Source organism: Brachyhypopomus gauderio, chromosome 5 (assembly GCF_052324685.1).
Source record: "Brachyhypopomus gauderio isolate BG-103 chromosome 5, BGAUD_0.2, whole genome shotgun sequence".
Taxonomy (NCBI): Eukaryota; Metazoa; Chordata; class Actinopteri; order Gymnotiformes; family Hypopomidae; genus Brachyhypopomus; species Brachyhypopomus gauderio.
The window spans coordinates 34,526,471-34,548,652 of record NC_135215.1 but is presented as its reverse complement, the minus strand read 5'-3'; the positions used below and the strand labels follow the sequence as shown (position 1 = coordinate 34,548,652).

The window sequence follows — 22,182 nt, the reverse complement described above, 5'->3', positions numbered from 1 at the left end:
AAGAAAATGTCAAACGCAGAACTTGTGGATTGTGGTGGGATTGATCTCGTCATTCCTCTTCCAAAGTGTGTTTGTGGTTCAATCTGGCAACGAGATAACGCAGAACCAGGAGGATCTACACGATCTTCTCAGTTCAGTGACTCTAACGACGTGAACTTATGCTGAAACACCGGTTTTCTTGGGACCGTTTCACCGTCGCACTGGACACTATGTATGTCTGGTTTACTCTTGTGGCCGGTTTGGCTATTTTGCCAGTAATCTTGAAGACATTGTTTCCATACTTCTTCCAGGATTGCCTCTATATATTAAGAGCTATCCGCTTTGGAGTTAGGTTAGATATGTACAAGAAGAGAAGACCATTTTACAGCATCTTGGACGGGTTCCTGGATTCTGTGAGGAAGCACCCACACAAACCTTTAATGCATTTTGAAGGAAAGACGTTTTCTTATTTGGACATGGACAGAGAGAGCAACAAGGTGGCGGGCGCCTTGAGGTCTGCTGCGGGTCTGAAGGAGGGAGACACGGCCGCTATGTTCCTGGGGAACGAGCCCTGGTTCACATGGACCTGGCTCGGTCTCGCAAAGTTGGGCTGCACCGCCGCTTTACTCAACTTTAACATAAGATCTAAATCACTTCTTCACTGCTTCTCCTGCTGCGGGGCAAACGTGCTAATAGCGTCTGAAGGTAACACGGTAACACCATGAAGAAACAGTGTCCACATTGAACAAGCTTGTTTGAGAGAATCGATTAATCCAGCAGATTATAATCTCAGCCAATTTCAGTCACTCTGTTCACTTGCTGATGTAATTAGACACACGTACATAACGTCATTATGAACTTAATTATGTAGTTCCTTGTGAATATGACACATAATTTTGACTAAATTAGTTAAGTGCATCCTTTTTTTTTCGCATGATATAATTGTATAATCATTTGTAATATATTTGAATTGTTCAGCATTTATATTATGTCTTATTACAGAGCTATGTGATGCTGTGGAAGAGATTTTGCCTGCTTTGAAAGAGAAGGGTATCCGTGTGTACATTATTAATAATGACTGCGATACACATGACATTAAGGGACTCTGTCAGGCAGTGACTCAGGCATCAGACCAACCGCTGCCACCATCTCTCAGAGCCAACGTTAATGCCCGGAGCACCGCTCTGTACATCTACACATCCGGAACCACAGGTGATAAATTAAACCGACAGGCAGCAACACAGTAAAATCCCTGAAGCAAAACAAAGTCTTACAATGTCCACTGGTGTCCAGTTGTACTTAAATAAACAGTAAACAGGTGCTACCACTGGGTATTTTCCTTTGTGTAACAACACAAAACCATTTTTCATAACAATGGATGCATTAATCAGTGTTGGTCCTCCAGAGTGTACAACACATTCACCACTGAGCTCTTGAATGGATGGATGCCACTCTCAGTACTGACCTTGTCTTCATCTGTGTGCAGGCCTCCCTAAGGCCGCGGTGGTGACCCAAGAGAGGCTCTGGGCTGCTTCCTTCATCCAGGGCATGTCTGGCGTCACCTCTGAAGATGTCTTCTACATCAATCTGCCCCTGTATCACAGTGCTGGTTTTCTTATAGGATTCACTGGCTGTATTGAAAGGGGTAACATGTTTGTGTCCACATATTCTTCATTCTATGTTTATTTTTTGTTGTTTTGCCATGTGATATTTTACCACAGCATCTGCCAAGTCTTAAGTTCACTATAAAAAAAAAGTGCTTTAATTTAATTTTATATAAAAATGTTTACATCACAAAGAGTGATACCTTTAAAGAAAACTTTAAATGTGAACAATTATGTAAAAATGTAAAACATTATGTAAAAATAGATGTTTCATAAATCTCAAACCTATCTACATTTTATTTGCTTAATATATTCAAATTTGCTTTAAAAACAAATGCTTTCAAATGCAAAACATGTATGTACAGGATAAACTTTACAGAAATCTAGAAAAATTCAATAGTGCCTGTACCAAACTGCTGATAAACTGTAGTGGACGAGGAATTTTGGACCCTGTTGAGTATTTCAGTGTTATTACCCATATGATGTAATGTATTAAGTTAGTATGGTTTAATTAAGTAGGAAGTTAGTCCTTATATGTAATGTTTGTAAAGAGGTCTCATCTTGTCTTAGGGAACTCTTTTGTTCTACGGAGGAAGTTTTCTGCCTCTCAGTTCTGGGACGACTGCAGAAAGTACAACGTGACAGTGATGCAGTACATTGGGGAAACACTACGTTACCTCTGCAGTGTACCAAAGGTCAATCGTTTGTCTTTATCATTTGTTTACCAATACACAGCATTTATTTTTTGATTGATAAGATCAGAAATGATGCCATGGTCAGAACTATTATTAACCAAACACAATAATTGCTTTTTGTCTTTAATTTCTCTTTGTGTTATTTGCTACAGAAACACAATGACAGGGATCACACTGTAAGGATCGCTATAGGGAACGGTGTCCGGCAAGATATCTGGAACGAATTTCTTAGGCGCTTTGGGAATATTCTTGTCCGGGAGCTTTATGCTGCTACAGAAGGAAATGTTGGATTCATTAACTACACTTCTAAAGTTGGCTCAGTGGGACGTGTCAACATCCTAAACAAGGTAAAGTTAACCGCGACTCAAAGGCCACTGACGATGGCGTGAAGGAGTGCATGTTCAGAATGAGCTGACCTCTACTTGTGCTGGACAGCGCATATTCCCACACACCCTCATCAAGTTTGACGTCGAGAAGGACGAGCCCGTGAGGAACACTGAGGGACTGTGTGTGCCAGTTTCTCCAGGTCAGTGGTTCTTACAGGGGGGTCAATTCCCATCATTAACAAAGATCAGAGGGGTGTGGGAATTTTAGACTGTGTGGTGATGTGTTTAGAATTATTTATCCCAACTGTACTGGTTTAAATGGTCTTATAGGTGAGCCTGGACTGCTAGTTGGGAAAATCACCACCAAATCTCCCTTTATTGGCTATGCTGGAAACAAGCAGCAGACAGAAAAAAAGAGGCTCAGAGACGTCTTTGTGAAAGGAGACCTCTACTTCAACAGCGGCGACTTGCTGAGGATCGACTGTGACAACTTTGTCTACTTTCATGACCGGGTTGGAGACACTTTCAGGTAGTTTACCACTGACTTTACCAGGGAACAATACTATTCTACAAATGGAATGAAACATCTTTCCTGTGTGTACATTTAAAGAAGCACGTGACTCTTAGAATATACTGACATATGGTATGATGACATAAATGATATGGCAGTCATGGCCTGGCGGTTAGGGAACTGGTCTTGTGACCGGAGGGTCGTGGGTTTGATTCCCAGACCTGAGGCCATGACTGAGGTGCCCTTGAGCAAGGCACCTAACCCCAACTGCTCCCTGGGTGCCAGGCTAGGGCTGCCCACCGCTCTGGGCACGTGTGATCCACAGCCCCCTAGTAATCACTAGTGTGTGTGTGTGTTCTAACTGCACAGATGAGTTAAAAGCGGAGGACAAATTTCGATTGCGGTGTAAAAAATCACAATTGACAAAATATGGCACATTTACATTTTTTTTTTCCATTTACACACACACACATATATATATAAGTATATATGATATAGTATTATATGGTATGATCTCTGCTTATTTTGGTATGATTTGCAGATGGAAAGGAGAAAACGTAGCCACAACTGAAGTGTCTGATGTTCTCACCATGGTGGACTGCATCGAGGAGGCAAACGTCTATGGTGTTGCAGTTCAAGGTACTTTTTGATGTGCACTTTCTGTGAAGATTTTGTAGGAACCTTTGGGTTTAGTTTGTAAATCACGTACGAGTGTGTAAAAGTGCAATAATGTAAGTTATTCCTTCCCGAGGGCACGAGGGGCGGATTGGCATGGCAGCCGTGACCTTAAAGGAGGGAAGGGAGTTTGATTGTGTCAACACGTATAGTGTCGTTACCAACTACCTGCCCGTTTACGCCAGACCCCGTTTCATTCGCGTTCAGGTGAGCTATTTAAAGTGTTACACTCGTCGTCTGACAGCAGGGGGAAAAAAAACGTTCATCAGAGTTCATTTGTCTTTCAGAACTCGTTGGAAGTCACCGGAACGTTCAAGATGAAGAAGGTGAAGCTGGTGGAGGAAGGGTTCAACACCGCCCTCATTCAGGACCCCGTGTACTTCCTTGATCTGGCTGCTAAAAAATACATCCCCTTCACTCAGGAAATTTACAATTCAGTAATTTCAGGAGAAATGAAGCTCTGAATTTGAAGCACAAATTAAGCTCGGAATTATTTTTAGCATCTTTTTGTGTGTTAATCTTAAGATAACAAATAGTAATATATTTGCAGACTAATCTCGGGTCAATTATTGATCTTTTTCAATCACCAATTTGTGTGATGACCAATTCAGTGTTTAATGATAGAATAATGCTAAAATATAAAAATAAACTTTTTTTATGTGACTTTTAATAACGCACATCTATTGTCTTTTTGGAAACATTCGTATTATTAATGGAGTCTTATTCAGTGATTTGGGACTTTGTTAATAATGTGAGTTGCTAAGTGCAGTTTCCTCAGTACACCACTCAATAACCCATGTCCATGTAGGAGAAAGGTTAGTTTAACCGACGAGGGCTGTGACCCACCAGTCCTAATCTCTGAATATTAACAGACACTGGAATCAGTGGCCTTCTGAACCAAAACCGGGGTCATCTCCCCATCCCCCTTTGAGATAACTTCAAAACCTTTGCACCTTTCACAATGGACACAATCCAGTTCTACAGCAGCGGTCCGCTCACATGTCCACAGTGCTCTCGAAGGTCCACAGTACCGACATTATAAGTATGCAACATTTCTTTAAAAATGGATTTATTTATTAATACAGTGGTATATTTAGAAATGTGCTGCAAAGAAAAAAAAATTAAAAGGGGGAAAAAGACAAATTTCAAGCACTCAAAGAAACTACTATTGAGTTTAAGCTATTATATTAAAAAAGAAAGGAAAAAATGTACCGATGTGCCTTAATAAATTGTTTACTAGTACAAAAATACATTTCAGGGCACACAATACAGCATCCAGTATCACAAATAAAGTGAAGGACCACTCACCACAGCGGACCCTTCTTAAGTACATATTCATTAAATTATTTAAACCAAGCACTTTCCTATTTTGTAAATAAGAATAAAAATGTTTTGCTTTCTTAGTGTTAAAAATGCCATTAAGTAGAGTTTGTGTATATGTTGGTATAAAATATTTTTTTCCTTTCTTTTTAATTTTTCGTGACTGCTAAGTTTAGTTCCAAGGCTCAGGGGTATAACTGTAATACAAACAACCAATGTAAGAGTTTCTCTTTTTTTTTAACCAAACCTCTAATTTTTTATACAAAATAACAAAAATGTACAAAAGGTAATTTACAGCAAACCAAGGCCATATGCTAGCAGTATATACAGCCATAATTTAAACATATCCTAGTATTTTTATATATCCTTTGACTTCATATGCATAGCAGTAAAATAAAGCATACCTGTTCATTAGCCTCGATTAACTGTGTGCTACATCCAAGTCCACTCACATAATATGTTAGAAATGGTGAGAGAATTTGAATATCCTTCATTATTTCACACTATAAGTTAAATCTGAAGTTATGTCTTTCGTTAAATTAAAGTTGATATGCAGATAAGGCATCACTGCTCGCAGTGTAATGATGGGAACGTTTGTGTTCTGAACTTAGTAGCAGGTTTCCGGACCTGAGTCTCAGCACATGCATAGATCTCTAGACAGCAGGAGTTTTGGAAAACCAAAGTCAACGTCAGTGAATTCATCTATGGTAAAACGTCGCTAGAAAAAGTCTGTTCAAAACATGGAGCCCATTTTGAAGCCAGACGAGGAAGTCCATTAGCCATTAGCCAAGTCTCGATCCGTGAAAAGGGGGTTCTTCAGGTCAAATCACGTTTGCAGTGTCCTTCACTTTGAAGTCCCCAAAGGGCAGGCTCAGTAATGCAGATCCATGGAGATCCGAGCACCACCTCACCCACCAAACCACACAAACATCACCACAGACTTCAAAAACAAACAAGTTTTCCCCACAAAGGTGAACTTTTTTGTTTGTGAACATATATGCAGAATCGTACGTTTAAGATGAATTATCTGACTTCTCGCATATTCCCTTGTTTCACATTAATTTTTTTTTTCCTTTTTATTATTATTTTTATTTGTAACTATTTAGAGGAGAAACTACAGATGTCAAAATAGTATTATTTTAGTCTGTGGCACTGGTCATGCATTCTATTAACAGTTCATTTAATAAATTCCTTTATTTTGTCTTTTTTTTTTGCAAGCTTTCAAGCACCAAAAATAAAGCCAAAATGAAAAAAGGGCGGGGTAGGGGTGCGGCACCAGGGGGGGGGGGGGTGCGGCACCAGGGGGAGGTGTGCTCCGTGTCCTCTGAGTGAATTCTTGGCCCAAAAAAAAAAAAAAAAAAACTCCTTTCGCAAAAAACAAGAAAGAATGACTAGTATGTATTATGGAGCAACTCCTCGAAAAGAAAAAGAAAGAAAGAAAGAAAGAAAGAAAGAAAGAAAGAGAGAGAGAGAGAGAGAGAGAGAAAGAGAGAGAGAGAAAGAGAGAGAGAGAGAGAGAGAGAGAGAGAGAGAGAGAGAGAGAGAGAGAGAGAGAGAGAGAGAGAGAGAGAGAGAGAGAGGTGTTCTTCCTCATGTCCTCCTGTGACACTTTCACATCCTGTAACAGACCAGCTGTGGCTCTCTTCAGAAGTGGTCAATGAGCACAGACACACAGTTAGCGCCCACTAGGTAATTGGGGTCTCCGGGGAGAGCCTTGTTTTGCCAGCATTTGGGGTCACCTGGGGGGAAAGAATGAGTTCAGTGTAACACAAATGTAAGCTTCAAGACCGCCAGAGACCGTTAGCCGTCTGCCGTATTAGAGTGAATATATACATATTCATCGTTTCCGAAAAAGTGTAAAAGTATCTGGTTTATTATTAAACGTCAAGACGACTCTTCGCTCTCGACACGTTGGATATAATTTGTAGTTTTTGGGAAAGATCATTGCATCAACTAATTTATTTACAAAAGAAAAGCATGTTCGTTACGATGACGAATGAGAGAAAGTGGAAGGTCCTTCAGCAGGAGTGGAAACGTAAGGGTGAGGGGAGGAGGAGGAGAGGAGGAATGAGGAGACCACAGTCACCCTGAACATTCAAGAACCAGAGGAACCCGAGAGGACAGAAAGGTCGGCGTACCCGACGAGGAGTCGGAGGATTTTAGAGCAAAAGACCAACCATCAGGGGTCATGGACGCACAGTGTGGCAGTCGCAGCTCCACGGGCTTCAGGAACTTCAGACCGTGGGGACCACACATGACCAAGGGACTGAGCAGAGTCTCACCTACACACACACACACACACACACACACACACACGAACAAACCAGTGAGACCGGAACACTTGCGCAGGCAGGCTGAAAACATTCAAAGGGCAAAGGTCAAAAGGCACTGGGATCCTTATAGTTCCTTATATCTCCTCCCATTTAAGGCAGACTCTGTTTATTTAATACATGTTCATGACACGTGTGGAAGACGACTGATCTATTTATCGTGTGTGGGGGTTCTAACCTTTCTCCTTGTCCAGTGGGGGTAAGATGCTGTTGTCTCTGCACACTTTGAAGTAGATCTCCTGCTCCACGCTGTCTGGGATGGCCCCCTGGGGGATGATGATGCTCACCCCCGTCTCTATGGAGCTCAACACCCCACCATTACAGTTAAAGATGCCCCGCGCTGTAGCAACCACAGTGTGTCCATCATCGTCCTCTTCCTCCTCCAGTGCACTGGGGCTGCAAGAAAAGCGCTTCGTTATACGATGCGGAAGGTGTGACAAAGCAAAGCTATTAGGACCGTCAGGTCCAGACGTGGAGCACAGAGGAGACCTTTTACCTGACGGGGACGGCCTTGGGGAGAGCGTTAACGTTGTTGTGCTGATATTTGGGCCTGTTGTCCATCGTGCGAGTGAAGGTGTCCACTCCACTGTCGGTCTCCATGGGCTGGGGTGAAAGGTGAGGAGTTTTGGGGTTGTTGTTCATCATACTGGCCTTGGCCTGCGTGTCATTGGGCAGAAGGTTGTGATTGAATTTTGGGCTCTCAAACTTGCGTTCGAAGGGGCGTGCAGAGTTGGTGTAAGGCTTGGGGACGTAGCGGTTATAGCCGGTGGGGGCGGGGACGCCCAGGGTCTTGGGCGGAATGTCAGTGCCGTTAACGGGAGATTTCTGGGTTAGGTAGTTGCCCTGGACCGCCTCTTCACGGTTAGGAGGTCGGAGAGCGGGGAGGTCTGGTTTGCCCTTGGGAGAGCAGTGAGGATCTGCCAATGAGTTTGCTGAGAATTACAAGGGTGAATAACAAAAGAGGGGGAAGAAAGAGTAAAAACAGTGTTTACATCTCCGAGTAATCCAAAAGCTAAAGTTACCACAGCTGTAGCGAAGGTTACGCAACACGAGGTCGCACCTGGGCCGAACGTTGCATAGCTAGACGGTTGTTTGTAGTTCAGGTCTTTAAGCTCTTACCCTCGGCATTGCTGAGTTTGGGCAGAGACGTGGGCGGCACAGCCGGTCCCGTGTGGCCATAGGGGGCAGACGAGGGGTTCATGGATGGGAGCAGCTCGTATCTCTTCTCCACAGGACTCATCTTCTCCACCGACTCGGTCCTGAACCAGCACAACAGCAGGAGGGCTTTAAACAGCGCGTGCACACCGGACATATACACGCCCACGTTTAAGGCGGCGTGGAGCATTCTATGAAGCACGATGGACTCTACCTGCTGTATGGGTATCCTAGCGGTGGCTGCGAGGCCTTGGGCACGTCATGGAAGCGGTTGACGGGCTGGTTCACGGCCTTGCTGTCAAAGCTGCGGCGGTCAAAGTAGGACAGCTGCTTCCTGTAGTACTCCTCATCTTCATCGGGGTCGTAGTGATTTGAGCGGACTTCCTCTCCTAACCGAGACTGGGGCTTCTGGGGCTCGGGGGCCCTATGGAGAGAAAGAGAGAGAGTGATGGGAGAATTAGAAACAGTTAAAGCCCCAGGGAGGCGGGCGGGTTCTCTGGTGCCGTGTATCGCTCACACTAGCAGATCATGAAGCAAACACACACTCAAACTCAGCTGACGCCTCTTCCTACATGTTTTCCTGTTTTCTTCCCCTCGAGACAGAGGAACATTATGACCTAGATGTTTACAAGCAGTTGTGCTCATGTTTACCTGTATGCAGGTTTGTCCTGTTCCAGGTTATTGAGGGAGTTGGCTTTAAGCACAGGACCAGGTACGCTCACAGGTTTGGTGAGATCTGTGGGCTACAGCACAACATGACATCAGCATCACAGAAATAAGCCCCCTGTTCTACACCAAGATGTGAATGTCTCCTACGTACCCTGATCCCGGGCAAATCTCCAGCTTCTTTAGCTCGGTCTACAGACACGGAGCGCTTGTTTTCAAACATCTTGACCCTGTTGAGGACAGACTGGGGCTTCATGGCAGGGTCGTCGTCGGGGTCGTCTCTCGGGGGGGTCGGTAAGGGTTTAGGAGTGGCAGAGTGGACCGGCTCCACGGGGGACAGTAGGACCTCTGGTTTTGGCGGGGGTACCGGAGGCTCTGAATTCAAATGTTCATGCTGCCCCGGTTTGTAGGCCCGGTTCGGGGGCCCCGGGTTGTACGGAGGCCTGAGCGGAACCTCTCCGTAATACTGCCTCTGAGGGTCGGGGGAGCGGGGGGCGCTTTTGGGGAACCCGTGTGCCTCGGCTTCGTAAGGAGAACGGGCGTCGTACGAGGCCGTAGCGGGCGGGCCGGGGGCCTCGTCATACCGAACAGGACCCGGTTTAGCGTGCCTGGGCCGGTTATCGTAACCCATGGGAGCCTCGTCGTAGCGGGGCTGGGGGGGGCTGTAGTCCCGCGTGGGGCCGTCCTCGTACGGGGAGCGGGACTCGTAGCCCAGGGGGGGGCGGCGCCGGAGGCTGGTGGCCCTGAGGGTAGCCGGGCCCCGGGATGGGCGGCTGGGGCGAGCTCTGCTGGTCGTAGGGGGGCCAGTGCTCGTCGTAGTGAGGCACACGGTTGTCGTAGTGCAGGTGCGGGTCGTAGTTGTGAGGCTTTGGTTGAGCGTAGCCGCCACCATCGTAGCCGTAAGGCGGGTGGTCGTACTCGCGGTATGGCTGTTTGTCCTGGTAGACGGGCTGGTGGCTGTAGGACAGGGAGGTCGGGGGAACCAGCGTCTGGGTCTGGTGCTGCTGTGGTGGAGGTGGTGGTTGTTGTGCCTTCATCCCGTGGTCCACACGTACGGGCTCGTCCACACTGTACACGTCCTTCTTATAGACCTGCAGGAGAACACATCAGCAAATCACACGCCACGTCGGTTCTTCAGAGCTACAACGTGCACAGGAACCTCACACACCACGTTCTGACGCGCCACTCCAACATAATGGCAATATACAAGAGAAGAGAAATTAATTAAGATTAGAAAGAAATGTTAGAAAGATTTGTAAATCAAAAAGCACAATTAAGAGTCTCCCATGGTTAACAGAAGAGGGCTGTCAAAAAACATTAAAATATATTAAATCACACTCTCACACTCGTATTTTCAAAAATGAAAACGGCTTACAGTTTACGGCTGTGGTCAATATGCAATTACCGAGCAGGTGGTCACTTTACCGTCCAGACCTACATGTCTACAGTTTGATAAGAAGCCCTTCAGTAATGACATGTACACAAATGCCCAGCCAAAGGTCTTTCAGCCAGAACACATTTTCTTCCTATCTCGAATCTGTATCTTAAGTATACTACATTTAAATTTTATGGAATATAAATTTTTTACTCATGTCTGAAAGGCTTCTTTTCAAACTTTCTACTGATAGCCTGAAGACAGTACATTTGTAAAAGGTGCTATAATAAATTATGCAAACGGTTACTACATAAAGTCTTCATTATACATTTCAAAGGCCAACCAAGAAGACATAATGCAGAATAAATTACACCGATTCCTTTTACACTGCTACAAATACTGTCTGCAGGTTAGACTGACATGCACGGAGGTTCATTCTTGCAAATCACAAGTTCATTTGCAATTTATTGTCTTACTACTACTACTACTGTATCTACATCTGTCCATCAGTGCAGGTGGTACCACGGAGGTGAAATATGCATCACAAGTTCTACCTCTACAGACGGGACAAGCTGAAAGAAATTTCAACCATTAAGAGCCATGCAAGAGGAATGTGGAGGTGACGGAGACTGATCGCGAGAGGCCTCTCTTCTGGGATCGTTTAGTTTTAGATTCCCCGGGCCCTTTCCCCCTGTCCCCTCGGACAGGCCCAGAGCGGAGCCTGTGGACCGGTCCCCCACTCTCTGGAGCTGGGCCGAGGAACACAGAGCGCACGCGTGAGCGGACGGGCACAGCACGCATGCAGACAGTGGAGTGGAAGGGAAGAGAAGCATGTGTGAGAAGACAGGCAAGAGGGCCGAACCCGGGCCGGACCTGGCTGTGACCGGGTCCAGTTTCTGGCAGTGCTGGAGGCGGTACCTTTGGGTCTGGGCCTGGCGGAAGCGACAGGTGGGGGTCGTGTGTTGGGGGCTGGGCGAAGCCAGCATCGGGCTGGGGGTCAGGACCTGGGGCAGGGCTGTTAAGGGGGTCAGGTGGCTCCTTGGGGCTCATAGCTGCTAGTGCTGTGGCGGGTTCAACAGCAGGGGGCGCTGGTGATACAGCAGAGGGGAAGGAGGGCGGGGCCACAGCAACCTCAGCCTGCTGTGGAGCACGGGGTAGAGAGGTTACCGACCACCAACACACACACACACACACACACACACACACACACACACACACACACACACACACACACACACACACACACACACACACACACACACACCCTCTCAAGGCTTCACTCTAGGTCTGGTATGAGTACATGACAGCTCCGGGTGGCCAAAATCACAAAGTCTGCATGTATCCTACATACTGTATACGCCATTTAGCAAATCTGCCTCACGTAAGGTGGACATCAAAAACAAACAAGAAGATCTAACTTTACGACACACTGGAAAACAAACAGTGCACGTGAACACACTGCACACCGTTCCCGTACAACAAACAAAACAGGCGCCGTCAATCAGCCTCGCCCTTTATAATTACACTCGTCAGACACCGAAACGACGCGCCCGGCCCGAGCCCAGGTGCCGTACCTGCTGGGGCGGGGCCATCTTGAACCCGGCCGGGTCGATGCGGTTCAGGGGCTCCAGCTGGGGCACGGTGTGCTGGTAGCTCGGGTAGCCGGGCGGGTCCTGGATCACGGGGGGGGTCCTCGCGGACGGGCTCGGAGGAGCGGGTGATGGCGGGCTCGCTGGGCAGGCCCACCTCGTCGTTCATGGTTTCGTCAAGCTCCTGGTCGGTGTAGGCCCCGCCCTCCGTGTCCGTGTCCTCGTAGTCGGACGTGTGGCGACTGTCCGTGCTGTACATGCTGTACTCGCTGCCCGGAGCCGACAGGTAGGACAGCCGGTCGTCGTGGATGTCCAGGTCGTCCTCGGGAGCGCCGTCCGCCTGCGGACAGGGAAGTTCAAGCGAGCTGCTAAAACCTCAAAGCTCCATTTTCTGTCGCAGAAGATGTTTCAGAAGGTGCCGCGCTGACGTAAAGGGCAAAAGCGGCCCGGCTCTGCTGCGAGGCTCCTGTAGATACACCCAGACGTACTTACCTTGCCCTCAGAAACCCAGACCAGCTGGTTCTGCTGCTGCTGGATGGTCTCCTTCAGGGCTCCATACCACCCATCGTTCATGTTGTTCAAGTTAATGGTGGCTAATTGGAGAAAAAGACAAAAATCAACCCCACTGCTTCACGCACCACTGAAGGAACTCGTGTAGTAACTCCGAGAATCACTCCTGTCGATTGGTTCTTAAAATCAAACGGCCGTTTCACCTCCTCGTCTCCTCACACTTACTGGTGAAGAGGTGGTGGTTGTTCTTTCTCAGCTTCAGCGCACGCTCGTACAGTTTGCGAGCGCTCTTCCTCGACTCGGGGCACAGTCTGCTCCTCATGTTCTTCACGCCCTGCTTGCTGTCCGGGTTGAGGAACACCACGATGGGATACCACTGGGCATAGTTCAGACGGTCCACGGCGTTGGGCGTGATGTCCAGAACGGCGTGCTTATCCTAGCAGAACACACGGAGCGCACGCGCGTGAGAATCGCAGGAAGATGTTTGGTTGGAAAGGAAATAACCGTAGGGTGGACAAACACGTCTTTTATGTCTTGTTAAAGCTACGGCACTCACTCGGTCAATGATCTGCTTAATGGTATGAAGACGGATGATTCCAGAACTTCGCTGGTCTGTACCTGCGTCTCTGGGTTCACTCTCTGAAGACAGCAGAGACCAAAACTTATTTCATGACAGCTAGAGATGGTCACCGAGACTTAAATAGTTCAGGGAGAAGTGCGGTGGATATGACAATTCAGAACTTCAGGACATTCAGCTATGAGCAACTGATGGCGTTTTAATACATTTAACATCATTAATAAATCCCACTCACTTGCAAGCTCAAAGAGGTCTGGTTCCTCCCGTGAAAGTTTCTCTCGGGCAACATCAGCAATGGGACCAAATATCACCACAGGTCTCAGGAAACCAGCTATTGCAACAACGGAGCATATTTAATTAGTGTAAGACAAGCCGGTGGCCTTCAGAGGAGAGTAAAGCTGCGAAACAGGAAAAATGAGTTGAAAACACGAGCACACAACAGAGCACTGTGGGTTTGTGAGGACCAAGTTAATTATGCGGCGGTATAAATAATTAATCAGTTCTAAATAGACAAAAATCTCGTTTTTTTTTTGGCAAAGAAATATACTGCTGCTATGAATTATGTTGAATTATGTTCCTCACCTTCTCGGAGAACAACCCTCTCGTAGGCGGGGAACTTGGTCTGGACAGGCTGGGCCGAGAGATCTTCTCTGCTCTTACGCAGGTTCCTCTTGGAGCTGCGCAGGCCACGGAACCGCCAGAAGTCGGCCCGGTCCCCGCCCGCCGTCTTGGGGAGCGTGTACTGGACACTGGACAGCTGCTCCGCTCTGCCGGAGAGACACACCAGCGCTCCGGTTCACATGTGTGGTGGAACGAGGGTGGGAAAAAACGATTCACCGTGAAACCACCGTCTTGAGGGTCAGGGGTCATGTCGCTGGTGCCTGTTCTTATTGGGGACAATATCTCTGGCTCCACCCACTCACCTGTTCTTGTTGGGGACGATATCTCTGGCTCCACCCACTCACCTGTTCTTGTTGGGGACGATATCTCTGGCTCCACCCACTCACCTGTTCTTGTTGGGGATGATATCTCTGGCTCCACCCACTCACCTGTTCTTGTTGGGGACGATATCTCTGGCTCCACCCACTCACCTGTTCTTGTTGGGGATGATATCTCTGGCTCCACCCACTCACCTGTTCTTGTTGGGGACGATATCTCTGGCTCCACCCACTCACCTGTTCTTGTTGGGGATGATATCTCTGGCTCCACCCACTCACCTGTTCTTGTTGGGGACGATATCTCTGGCTCCACCCACTCACCTGTTCTTGTTGGGGATGATATCTCTCGCTCCACCCACTCACGGTAACGCCCCTCTCCACCCACTCATGATGACGCCCCTCTCCACCCACTCACCTGTTCTTGTTGGGGACGATATCTCTGGCTCCACCCACTCACCTGTTCTTGTTGGGGATGATATCTCTCGCTCCACCCACTCACGGTAACGCCCCTCTCCACCCACTCATGATGAAGCCCCTCTCCACCCACTCACATGTTCTTGTTGGGGACGATATCTCTGGCTCCACCCACTCACCTGTTCTTGTTGGGGATGATATCTCTCGCTCCACCCACTCACGGTAACGCCCCTCTCCACCCACTCATGATGACGCCCCTCTCCACCCACTCACCTGTTCTTGTTGGGGATTATATCTCTGGCTCCACCCACTCACCTGTTCTTGTTGGGGATGATATCTCTCGCTCCACCCACTCACGGTAACGCCCCTCTCCACCCACTCATGATGACGCCCCTCTCCACCCACTCACCTGTTCTTGTTGGGGATTATATCTCTGGCTCCACCCACTCACCTGTTCTTGTTGGGGATGATATCTCTCGCTCCACCCACTCACGGTAACGCCCCTCTCCACCCACTCATGATGACGCCCCTCTCCACCCACTCACCTGTTCTTGTTGGGGATTATATCTCTGGCTCCACCCACTCACCTGTTCTTGTTGGGGATGATATCTCTCGCTCCACCCACTCACGGTAACGCCCCTCTCCACCCACTCATGATGACGCCCCTCTCCACCCACTCACCTGTTCTTGTTGGGGATGATGCCTCTCTCCACCTCCTGGTGGTTCTTGCCGATGCGGATGGCCAGCCAGGACCCCAGCTTGCCGTTGTAGAGTGTATCCACCACTCGGAACACCTCGCCCTTATTAAAGCTCAAGCCATACGGAGACTCCTTCTCGTACTCAAAATGAGTCCGGATGTAAAACGAGTCTCCCACGTCGGACTCCACAATCCGTCGGTACACTGGAGAGCAGAGAGGAGAGAGCAGAGAGGAGAAGAGAGAGGAGAGCGTCAGCTTGGGCAAAAGAGGAAAACCTACAAAAATGGGAATGAACATAAAACTGTGTGGTGGTGACTTTCAGTCTTCAGTCAACTGTAAAACCACGATGTGATGATTAAACGATTAAGCGGTAAGGTCCAGATCCTCACCATCTTTCTTCTTCTGGGCGAGAATGGTGACTTCCTCCCCTTTGGGCAGGTCGAGGAGAAACAGCACGGCCTCCTCGCGAATGATATTTGCAAAGTCTACATTATTTACCTGAGGAGAAGGGACAGTGGTCGTTTAGACAGATGAACCATTGCTTTGCTATTCAGAGTCCAAAATCAATGACCATTTCAACACAACAAAAAAAAACCCCAAAACCAAACAAAAACATCAAGTATAACCTAGAAGGCGTGTGTGCACAGACAGGAGGGGGGAGACTCCGCTCTCGATAAAGCGGGAGGGTGTGGGAGGCTTGGATACCGCAGGCCGAGCCAGAGGAGCGCCAACGTCGCCAGGGAAACCGCCGTGAAAAGTGCAAGCACTCTGGATGCACACTGAGGTTTAACGGCATTTATACGGCAGGCGAGGAGCAGCCCGAGAATCAGACCCTCATAAACCCGACCTGCCATCACAGAGACCGTAAAAAAGGGGGAATAAAGCCGGAATACGAATTCCTCTCCCCTCTCGAGGTCTTTAAGCACCCGCTCATATCATTCATCAGAGCTCAAACACCCTTCAGGAGGCCTGTGACGGGCAGAGCTGCGGCCACGGCTGCCTGTACGACAAAGTAATAACTGGAGTCCCTTCATTGTTTTACATAATTGGATACTAAGGTGATTCGTAAAGAGCTGTAGCGCATGTACAAGAGCGGCCTGTCTGACTCCCTTAACGTGGAGTTATGTAAAATAATTAAGGAATTCAAGTTATTAAGCCATTATCACCGCCATTCTAGCACTTTGCTAAAATCATTCATTTGCGGTAATGTTTCTGCACGCATCACCACACACACACACACACACACACACACACACACACACAAAGGAGCAGTGTGTTAATGTTCTCTACATAAAATGGCTGCAGGTGGTCAGCTACTGCAGGTTTCATTTACAGTGAACAGACACCATTCAGATTTTTTATGTATTTACAGACTATTTCTTTCAGATTCTGAGTCAAAGTTCTTGACGGGCCCGTCCAGATGAACATGTGCAGGACCTCAGGACGTCTTTGGGGCTGTTAGTCCTGAACATCCCGCTCGGGCCAAAGAGCCATAATTCTCTTTCTTTGATTTTATGAAATGTGGGGTTTGAACTAAAATTGACTTCTCTCCAAAATAATTGTACACCCTTAGGGTACACGAATATATTTGGAGAGAAGTCATCTTTTTTTTCTCCCTGGCATCGGATGATGGTTTCTCTTGCCACTTTACGAAAGAATATTACAGTCCCTGCACATATACATATAGTCCATTTAGTGGTCACTTTCCAGCTGACAGAAACACTAAAATGTTCCTCAACATTGATCCATCTACTCATTTAAACAGTGTTTTATTTTCACTTTCAATGCTTCCTCAAATTCAGGGCAATTTGTGCTTACAACCCCAGCAGATGTTGTTGGGCATGTGGCCATATCCATGCCAGGAGATATTGTGCTCCAAGCTCTACAACTGTGATGCCCACCTGCATCACATCAGAAAGTGTCACTCCGTGATGTGTGTGGTGTGTGGCACTCCGTGACGTGTGTGGTGTGTGGCACTCCGTGACGTGTGTGGCACTCCGTGAGGACGAGCCCTCACCCTGAGGATCTGGTCTCCCTCCTCCAGCCCCTCTTTAGCAGCAGGACTGTCCTCCAGGACACCCGCCACGAAGATGCCCACGTCGTTGCCCCCCGCCAGCCGCAGACCGACGCTCTCACCCTTCTTAAACTTCACCAGCTTCATACTGGGCCTGGAGGAGCGACACACACACACACACACACACACACACACACACCCCATCAAAACGCCACTGTAGCACAGCACTTCCACAATGTGCGTGTGACTGAGGACAGCGTTGGTGCGTACCGCAGAATACTGTCGTCGTGCGCTACACTGGGCACGGGGGGCATCGGCCGGACTCACGGGCAGGTCCACGTCGGGCTGGCCGGGCTGAGCATACACAGGCTTCGGCTCTGTGGATACCACACACACACACACGTTGATCCCACCACCCCAAAACTTTCCAATGTGTTTATCTAAACTGAAACGTTTCTCCCCAGCAATACTGGGGGGGTGGGGGGGGGGTGTTAGGCAAGGCCCCCATTCAAACTTGCAGAGGGGTGGAGGAGCACCTGGCAGAGAGGGAGGCTGCTTCTCCTCCCTGGTCCCAGGCTGCTCCGCCGTGGCTTTGGGGAGTCTCCTCCACCATCTTGGCAGGCAGGGGGAGGGGCTTGGTCACCCGCTCCTCATCCCGGCTCCTGGGAGAGAGAGGGAGAGGGAGAGAGAGAGAGAGAGAGAGAGAGAGAGAGGAGAGAGAGAGAGAGAGAGAGAGAGAGAGAGAGGAGAGAGAGAGAGAGAGAGAGAGGGAGAGAGAGAGAGAGAGAGAGAGAGAGAGAGAGAGAGAGAGAGAGAACACAAGGACGAGCGTTGGAGTCGGCCGCTACCCCGCAGGACGAGGGAGAGAGTGTATTCTAGTTTCCACAGACCAAGGGCGTCTACTGCAAGTGTCGTCCGCTCACCCGAGGAAGGACAACACATGACGTCTAGAAGAACATGCACGTCTACACACGCTCAATCATGGCCATGCAGAAGAACCAGGAAAACAGCTGCATCTCCACTGAACTAGCAGTAAATGTAGCTAACGATTAATACCTCTAGGTCTGAAGGGTGGACTACGCAGAAAAACACATCACAGTCAAGCCCAAGCAGACCATAAACAAACAAACAATAACCGTGTTTACAGTCAAAGGCGATTAGCTGTGAGGAGAGAGAGAGAGAGAGAGAGAGAGAGAGAGAGAGGGCAGTTCTGAAGGTCACAGCTGTGCTTTGCTGCTCCTTTGTCTAGCTATATTTAGAGCAGCCCATCTGATCTGTAGTGATGGAGGAAGAGAAAGAGAGGAGAGCGTGAGAGGGCCAGCGTGCGCTCCGGACGGAGAGCTAAAGGAGAAAACGGCCCATGAAAATTCAGCACACGGCCACGGAGGTCCAGAGAGCGGCCACCCAGTGCCCATCGGTGTCAGAGTGGCCACAGGGGTGCGTGGGGGTGCTGACCGGCGAGCCCCCCTCCCCGGCCCGGTGTCTGCCACACGTGGTCCTGGTTTATTCAGGACACTGATGAATATCCTACCCAGCAATTATAGCGGGGGTCAAAAAGAAAATGGGTTGTGTGTGGACACTGATGGTAAGTGTGGACTAAAAGACACTACCATACCGGATGGTGTTTAAAACCCTCACCATTCTAATGCCCTCCTGGATGGTAAAATGCATTGGGGGGGGGGGGGGTGTTATCATAATGACGGGATGGAGGTTCTCCCTTTCTAGAAGCACCCTCACCTCTCGGGTGGGGAGGATCATTACTGGAGTCTACTCAGGGGAGTATAAACGACTAAAACTACAGAGCACATGGGCGGGCAGCAGGACGGGAAAAACACCCATACTGGCATGAGGTTGGAAGAACAGAAGAAAGGAGAGAGAGAGAGAGAGAGAGAGAGAGAGAGGAGAGAGAGAGAGAGAGAGAGAGAGAGAGAGAGGGGGGGGGGGGGGACAGGGATGAAGGAGTGCTAACTGTCAAAGCTCTTGAACCCACACTTCTCTCTTTCTTAACAGGCTGGCCGGCTGGAACCAGCCTACAGAAGCAACCATGAAAGAGTGTTTGGAAAAAGAAGGAAACAACTTGTTTAATTCCTCCTAGATCCGCACTTCAAGTCAAGCACGAAGACCAAGATCACAGTCGACTTCCAATTTAAGACGCGTCTCTTTAACAGTTGACTTTTACTGTCAAGAAAGCAAGCGACTCAACTCGCCCTTCATTTGACGGTATTTAGAGAGACATGCCTGGTTCACGCTTCCTTAAGCACATATAGATGAACCTCTTTAGCCGAGAGTTAGAGCTAGCAAACATGCTCTTTGAACACTGCTCGTTTGGCCTGTAGTTCTACTGGTTGAACACTAGTGTGGATCCATGTAGATAAATGCAGGCTGTATCTGGGGAACTTACAACTGAATGTATTTCCACATAGAGTCCATCAGATCCCTGCATCAAATCGTGCCCTTTAGAAGAGGACAATATTTCAACTATTCGCTGGTTAAATTCACCGCCCCCGGGTTCCTCACTCCCTACAACCATCACATTACTTCATTCTATAGGCTGGAAACTTTAACATGGTACCGGACTCCAGAAAACTTCTAACTACAGGTGAATCTTTGGGATTTCAATAGGTTCTCCAACCACAGGAGTCTGGGAGTGTGAACTAACAGGAGATTATAGGAAGCGACTGAAGGCAAAGCTCCTGCTGTAGGAACCCGAGAGTGTGACGGCATAGTGCAGGATACTGGGCAGGACCGTGCGGGTCAGAGGGCACACCGACCTGCCGTTGCTGATCTGGGGAGGCGAGTGTCTGGAGTGGTCCGAGGGCTCCGAGCGCCGGTCGAGAGCGAGAACGGCTGCTTCGTTTCTTGTCGTGGGATCGGTTCGAGTGATCGGACGCTACAGAGTGTATATCGGAAATATCTACCAGACACACACACACACACACACACACACACACACACACACACACACACACACACACACACACACACACACACACACACAGGTTAAGAGAGATGGTTCTTTTAACGATACAGCCACGTAAGTCCAAACAGGTGGCCGAGCCCACACGCACCATCCCTGTCGGAGGCGTTAGGCGGAGGGGAGGCTGTCGTCCAGGTCCGGGAGTGGAGCAGCGTGGCTCTCTCGTCTCTCTGCACCACCATCTTCAACTTGCCCTTGGACCTCTCGATCAGCTTCTTGGCGTCTATCAGGGACAGGTTCTCCGTCACGGTGCCATTTATCTAAGAGAGGACGGGGACCGGGTTAGAGGGGGAACTGAGTCTCGCTACACAAAGGTCTGCGGTGTTATCCACGTTCTCCTGACTGGCCTCCGTCCTCATCCTGCTTCCTCCGTTCACCTCCTCCTCTACAGCCCGTCTCGGGGCTGACCTGCCCCCTCACCTTCAACACCACGTCTCCTTCCTGGATGTTCCCGTCCCTGGCTGCCAGGCTCTCGGGGGAGATGTCCTTCACGAAGATGTGGCTGGCCAGGCGGAGGCCATATTCTGCTTATAAAAGTGAAAAACAGCAGCACACAAGGGCACCATGTTTAGTATCGTAGTGAGCCACAGTCATCGGGCCTTTAATTAAAGCGCATTACGGCTGCGTGAGCTCAGAGGGAAGCGGGCGATCGCGGGGTGGAAGCTAACCTTCATTCTTGCGGGACTTGACCAGGGTGACCTTGGCTGGGCGAGGGGGCAGGTTGGAGGACACGAAGTGGCGGTCCGAGCGCGGAGACAGACTCCGCTCTCTGGAGCCGCTACGCTCGCGTTCGCGCTCCCGCGCCCGCCCAGCCGTTCGCCCCTGCCGCTGCGCCGGCCCGTGGCCCCGCCCCCGCCGTACGTGCTCGGCCCGCTCCTCCCGCTGCGGACCTCGTAGATCTCGTCCTCGTAGCTGTCGTCGTCGTCGTCGTGCTCCGACATGGTCTCGCGCTCCCCGTGCCGCCCCATTGGGGCCTGAACCTTCCTCTTCCGCCTGATGGTCTGAGGAAGAATTCAGTCGTGAATTAGGGGGGGGGGGGGGGGGGGAGGCTGCGTTTTAAAATTCGGCGTACGACCTGCCGTACGACCTGCCGAATTTGACGTCGACGGACGTACTATTTTTGCATTCTTCCGCTCTTGCGCAGCTGACTGCACTGCGTACGCGTGCTCCACGTTATCCATGGAGACCGCGTTGACCATCACGACCCTGTCATTCTCCCTGTGAAGACAACGGGGGGACGTCATTCCACGCAGCGCTCCAGGAGGGGGGGGGGGGGGGGGGGGCAGGGGCGTGCCTGCACAGGCGTGTGAGGACGCTGTGGTGGAAGGGGAGGAGCTTACTGCAGCAGACCCTCCGCAGGACCGCCCTTCAACACGTCGGAGATGACGATGGACGTCTCTCCACTCTGGAAGTGGGGGTTGTCTCTCCCACCTGAGATGGCGATTCCAAACCCAAATCCTGGTGCCTGGAGGAAGGAGCTCAAATGATCATCATTACAAAGACACAAGAAAACAACTCCAATAAACAAAATGGAAACTGAAGTAAACTTACACTTCAGATATGTAACTAATATTAACTTGTCACAATTAGAAAATAAATGAGAGAGAGAGAGAGAGAGAGAGAGAGAGAGAGAGAGAGAGAGAGAGAGAGAGAGAGAGAGAGAGAGAGAGAGAGAGAGAGAGAGAGAGAGAGAGAGAGAGAGAGAGAGAGAGAGAGAGAGAGAGAAGAGAGAGAGAGAGAGAGAGAGGCATGCAGAGAGAGAGAGAGAGAGAAGAGCAGGAGAAGAGAGAGAGAGGCATGCAAGATGAGATACAGGGAGAAGAATAAAA

At 49.1% G+C, this 22,182-nt stretch overlaps 2 protein-coding genes across 2 annotated transcripts; one reads left to right on the top strand and one right to left on the bottom strand.

The window, feature by feature from the left end:
- LOC143515269 (long-chain fatty acid transport protein 2-like) lies at positions 1-4,457 on the top strand. The gene is made up of 10 exons (XM_077007420.1): positions 1-684; positions 982-1,191; positions 1,466-1,624; positions 2,154-2,278; positions 2,431-2,625; positions 2,714-2,804; positions 2,935-3,133; positions 3,657-3,754; positions 3,867-3,997; positions 4,078-4,457. Exons 1-10 carry the CDS (start codon positions 159-161, stop codon positions 4,252-4,254), a joined length of 1,911 nt encoding a protein of 636 aa, XP_076863535.1. The 5' UTR covers positions 1-158; the 3' UTR covers positions 4,255-4,457.
- Positions 4,458-5,007: 550 nt separating this feature from the next.
- On the bottom strand, positions 5,008-21,968 carry tjp1b (tight junction protein 1b; the record flags this gene model as incomplete). The annotated part of the gene is given in 32 exon segments (XM_077004649.1): positions 5,008-6,849; positions 7,288-7,392; positions 7,619-7,836; positions 7,937-8,372; positions 8,560-8,699; positions 8,810-9,019; positions 9,247-9,338; positions 9,416-9,982; positions 9,984-10,352; positions 11,555-11,776; positions 12,211-12,324; positions 12,326-12,565; positions 12,718-12,818; positions 12,961-13,171; positions 13,292-13,374; positions 13,548-13,643; positions 13,895-14,079; positions 15,346-15,565; positions 15,752-15,860; positions 17,380-17,530; positions 17,647-17,684; positions 17,686-17,753; positions 17,913-17,967; positions 17,969-18,038; positions 20,142-20,210; positions 20,212-20,290; positions 20,445-20,613; positions 20,774-20,880; positions 21,022-21,156; positions 21,159-21,354; positions 21,469-21,571; positions 21,694-21,968. Coding segments are annotated over 32 exon segments (5,328 nt in total), but the record flags the coding sequence as incomplete, so codon positions are not given.
- Between the last annotated feature and the right edge of the window lie 214 nt (positions 21,969-22,182).

Bases quoted from the DNA above. Each gene is read 5' to 3' on its own strand.
- LOC143515269 (XM_077007420.1), top strand. From the start codon at position 159: ATGCTGAAACACCGGTTTTCTTGGGACCGTTTCACCGTCGCACTGGAC. The intron at 1,625-2,153 runs GTAACATGTTTG...ATCTTGTCTTAG, and splicing joins CACTGGCTGTATTGAAAGGG to GGAACTCTTTTGTTCTACGG. The intron at 3,998-4,077 runs GTGAGCTATTTA...TTTGTCTTTCAG, and splicing joins CCCGTTTCATTCGCGTTCAG to AACTCGTTGGAAGTCACCGG.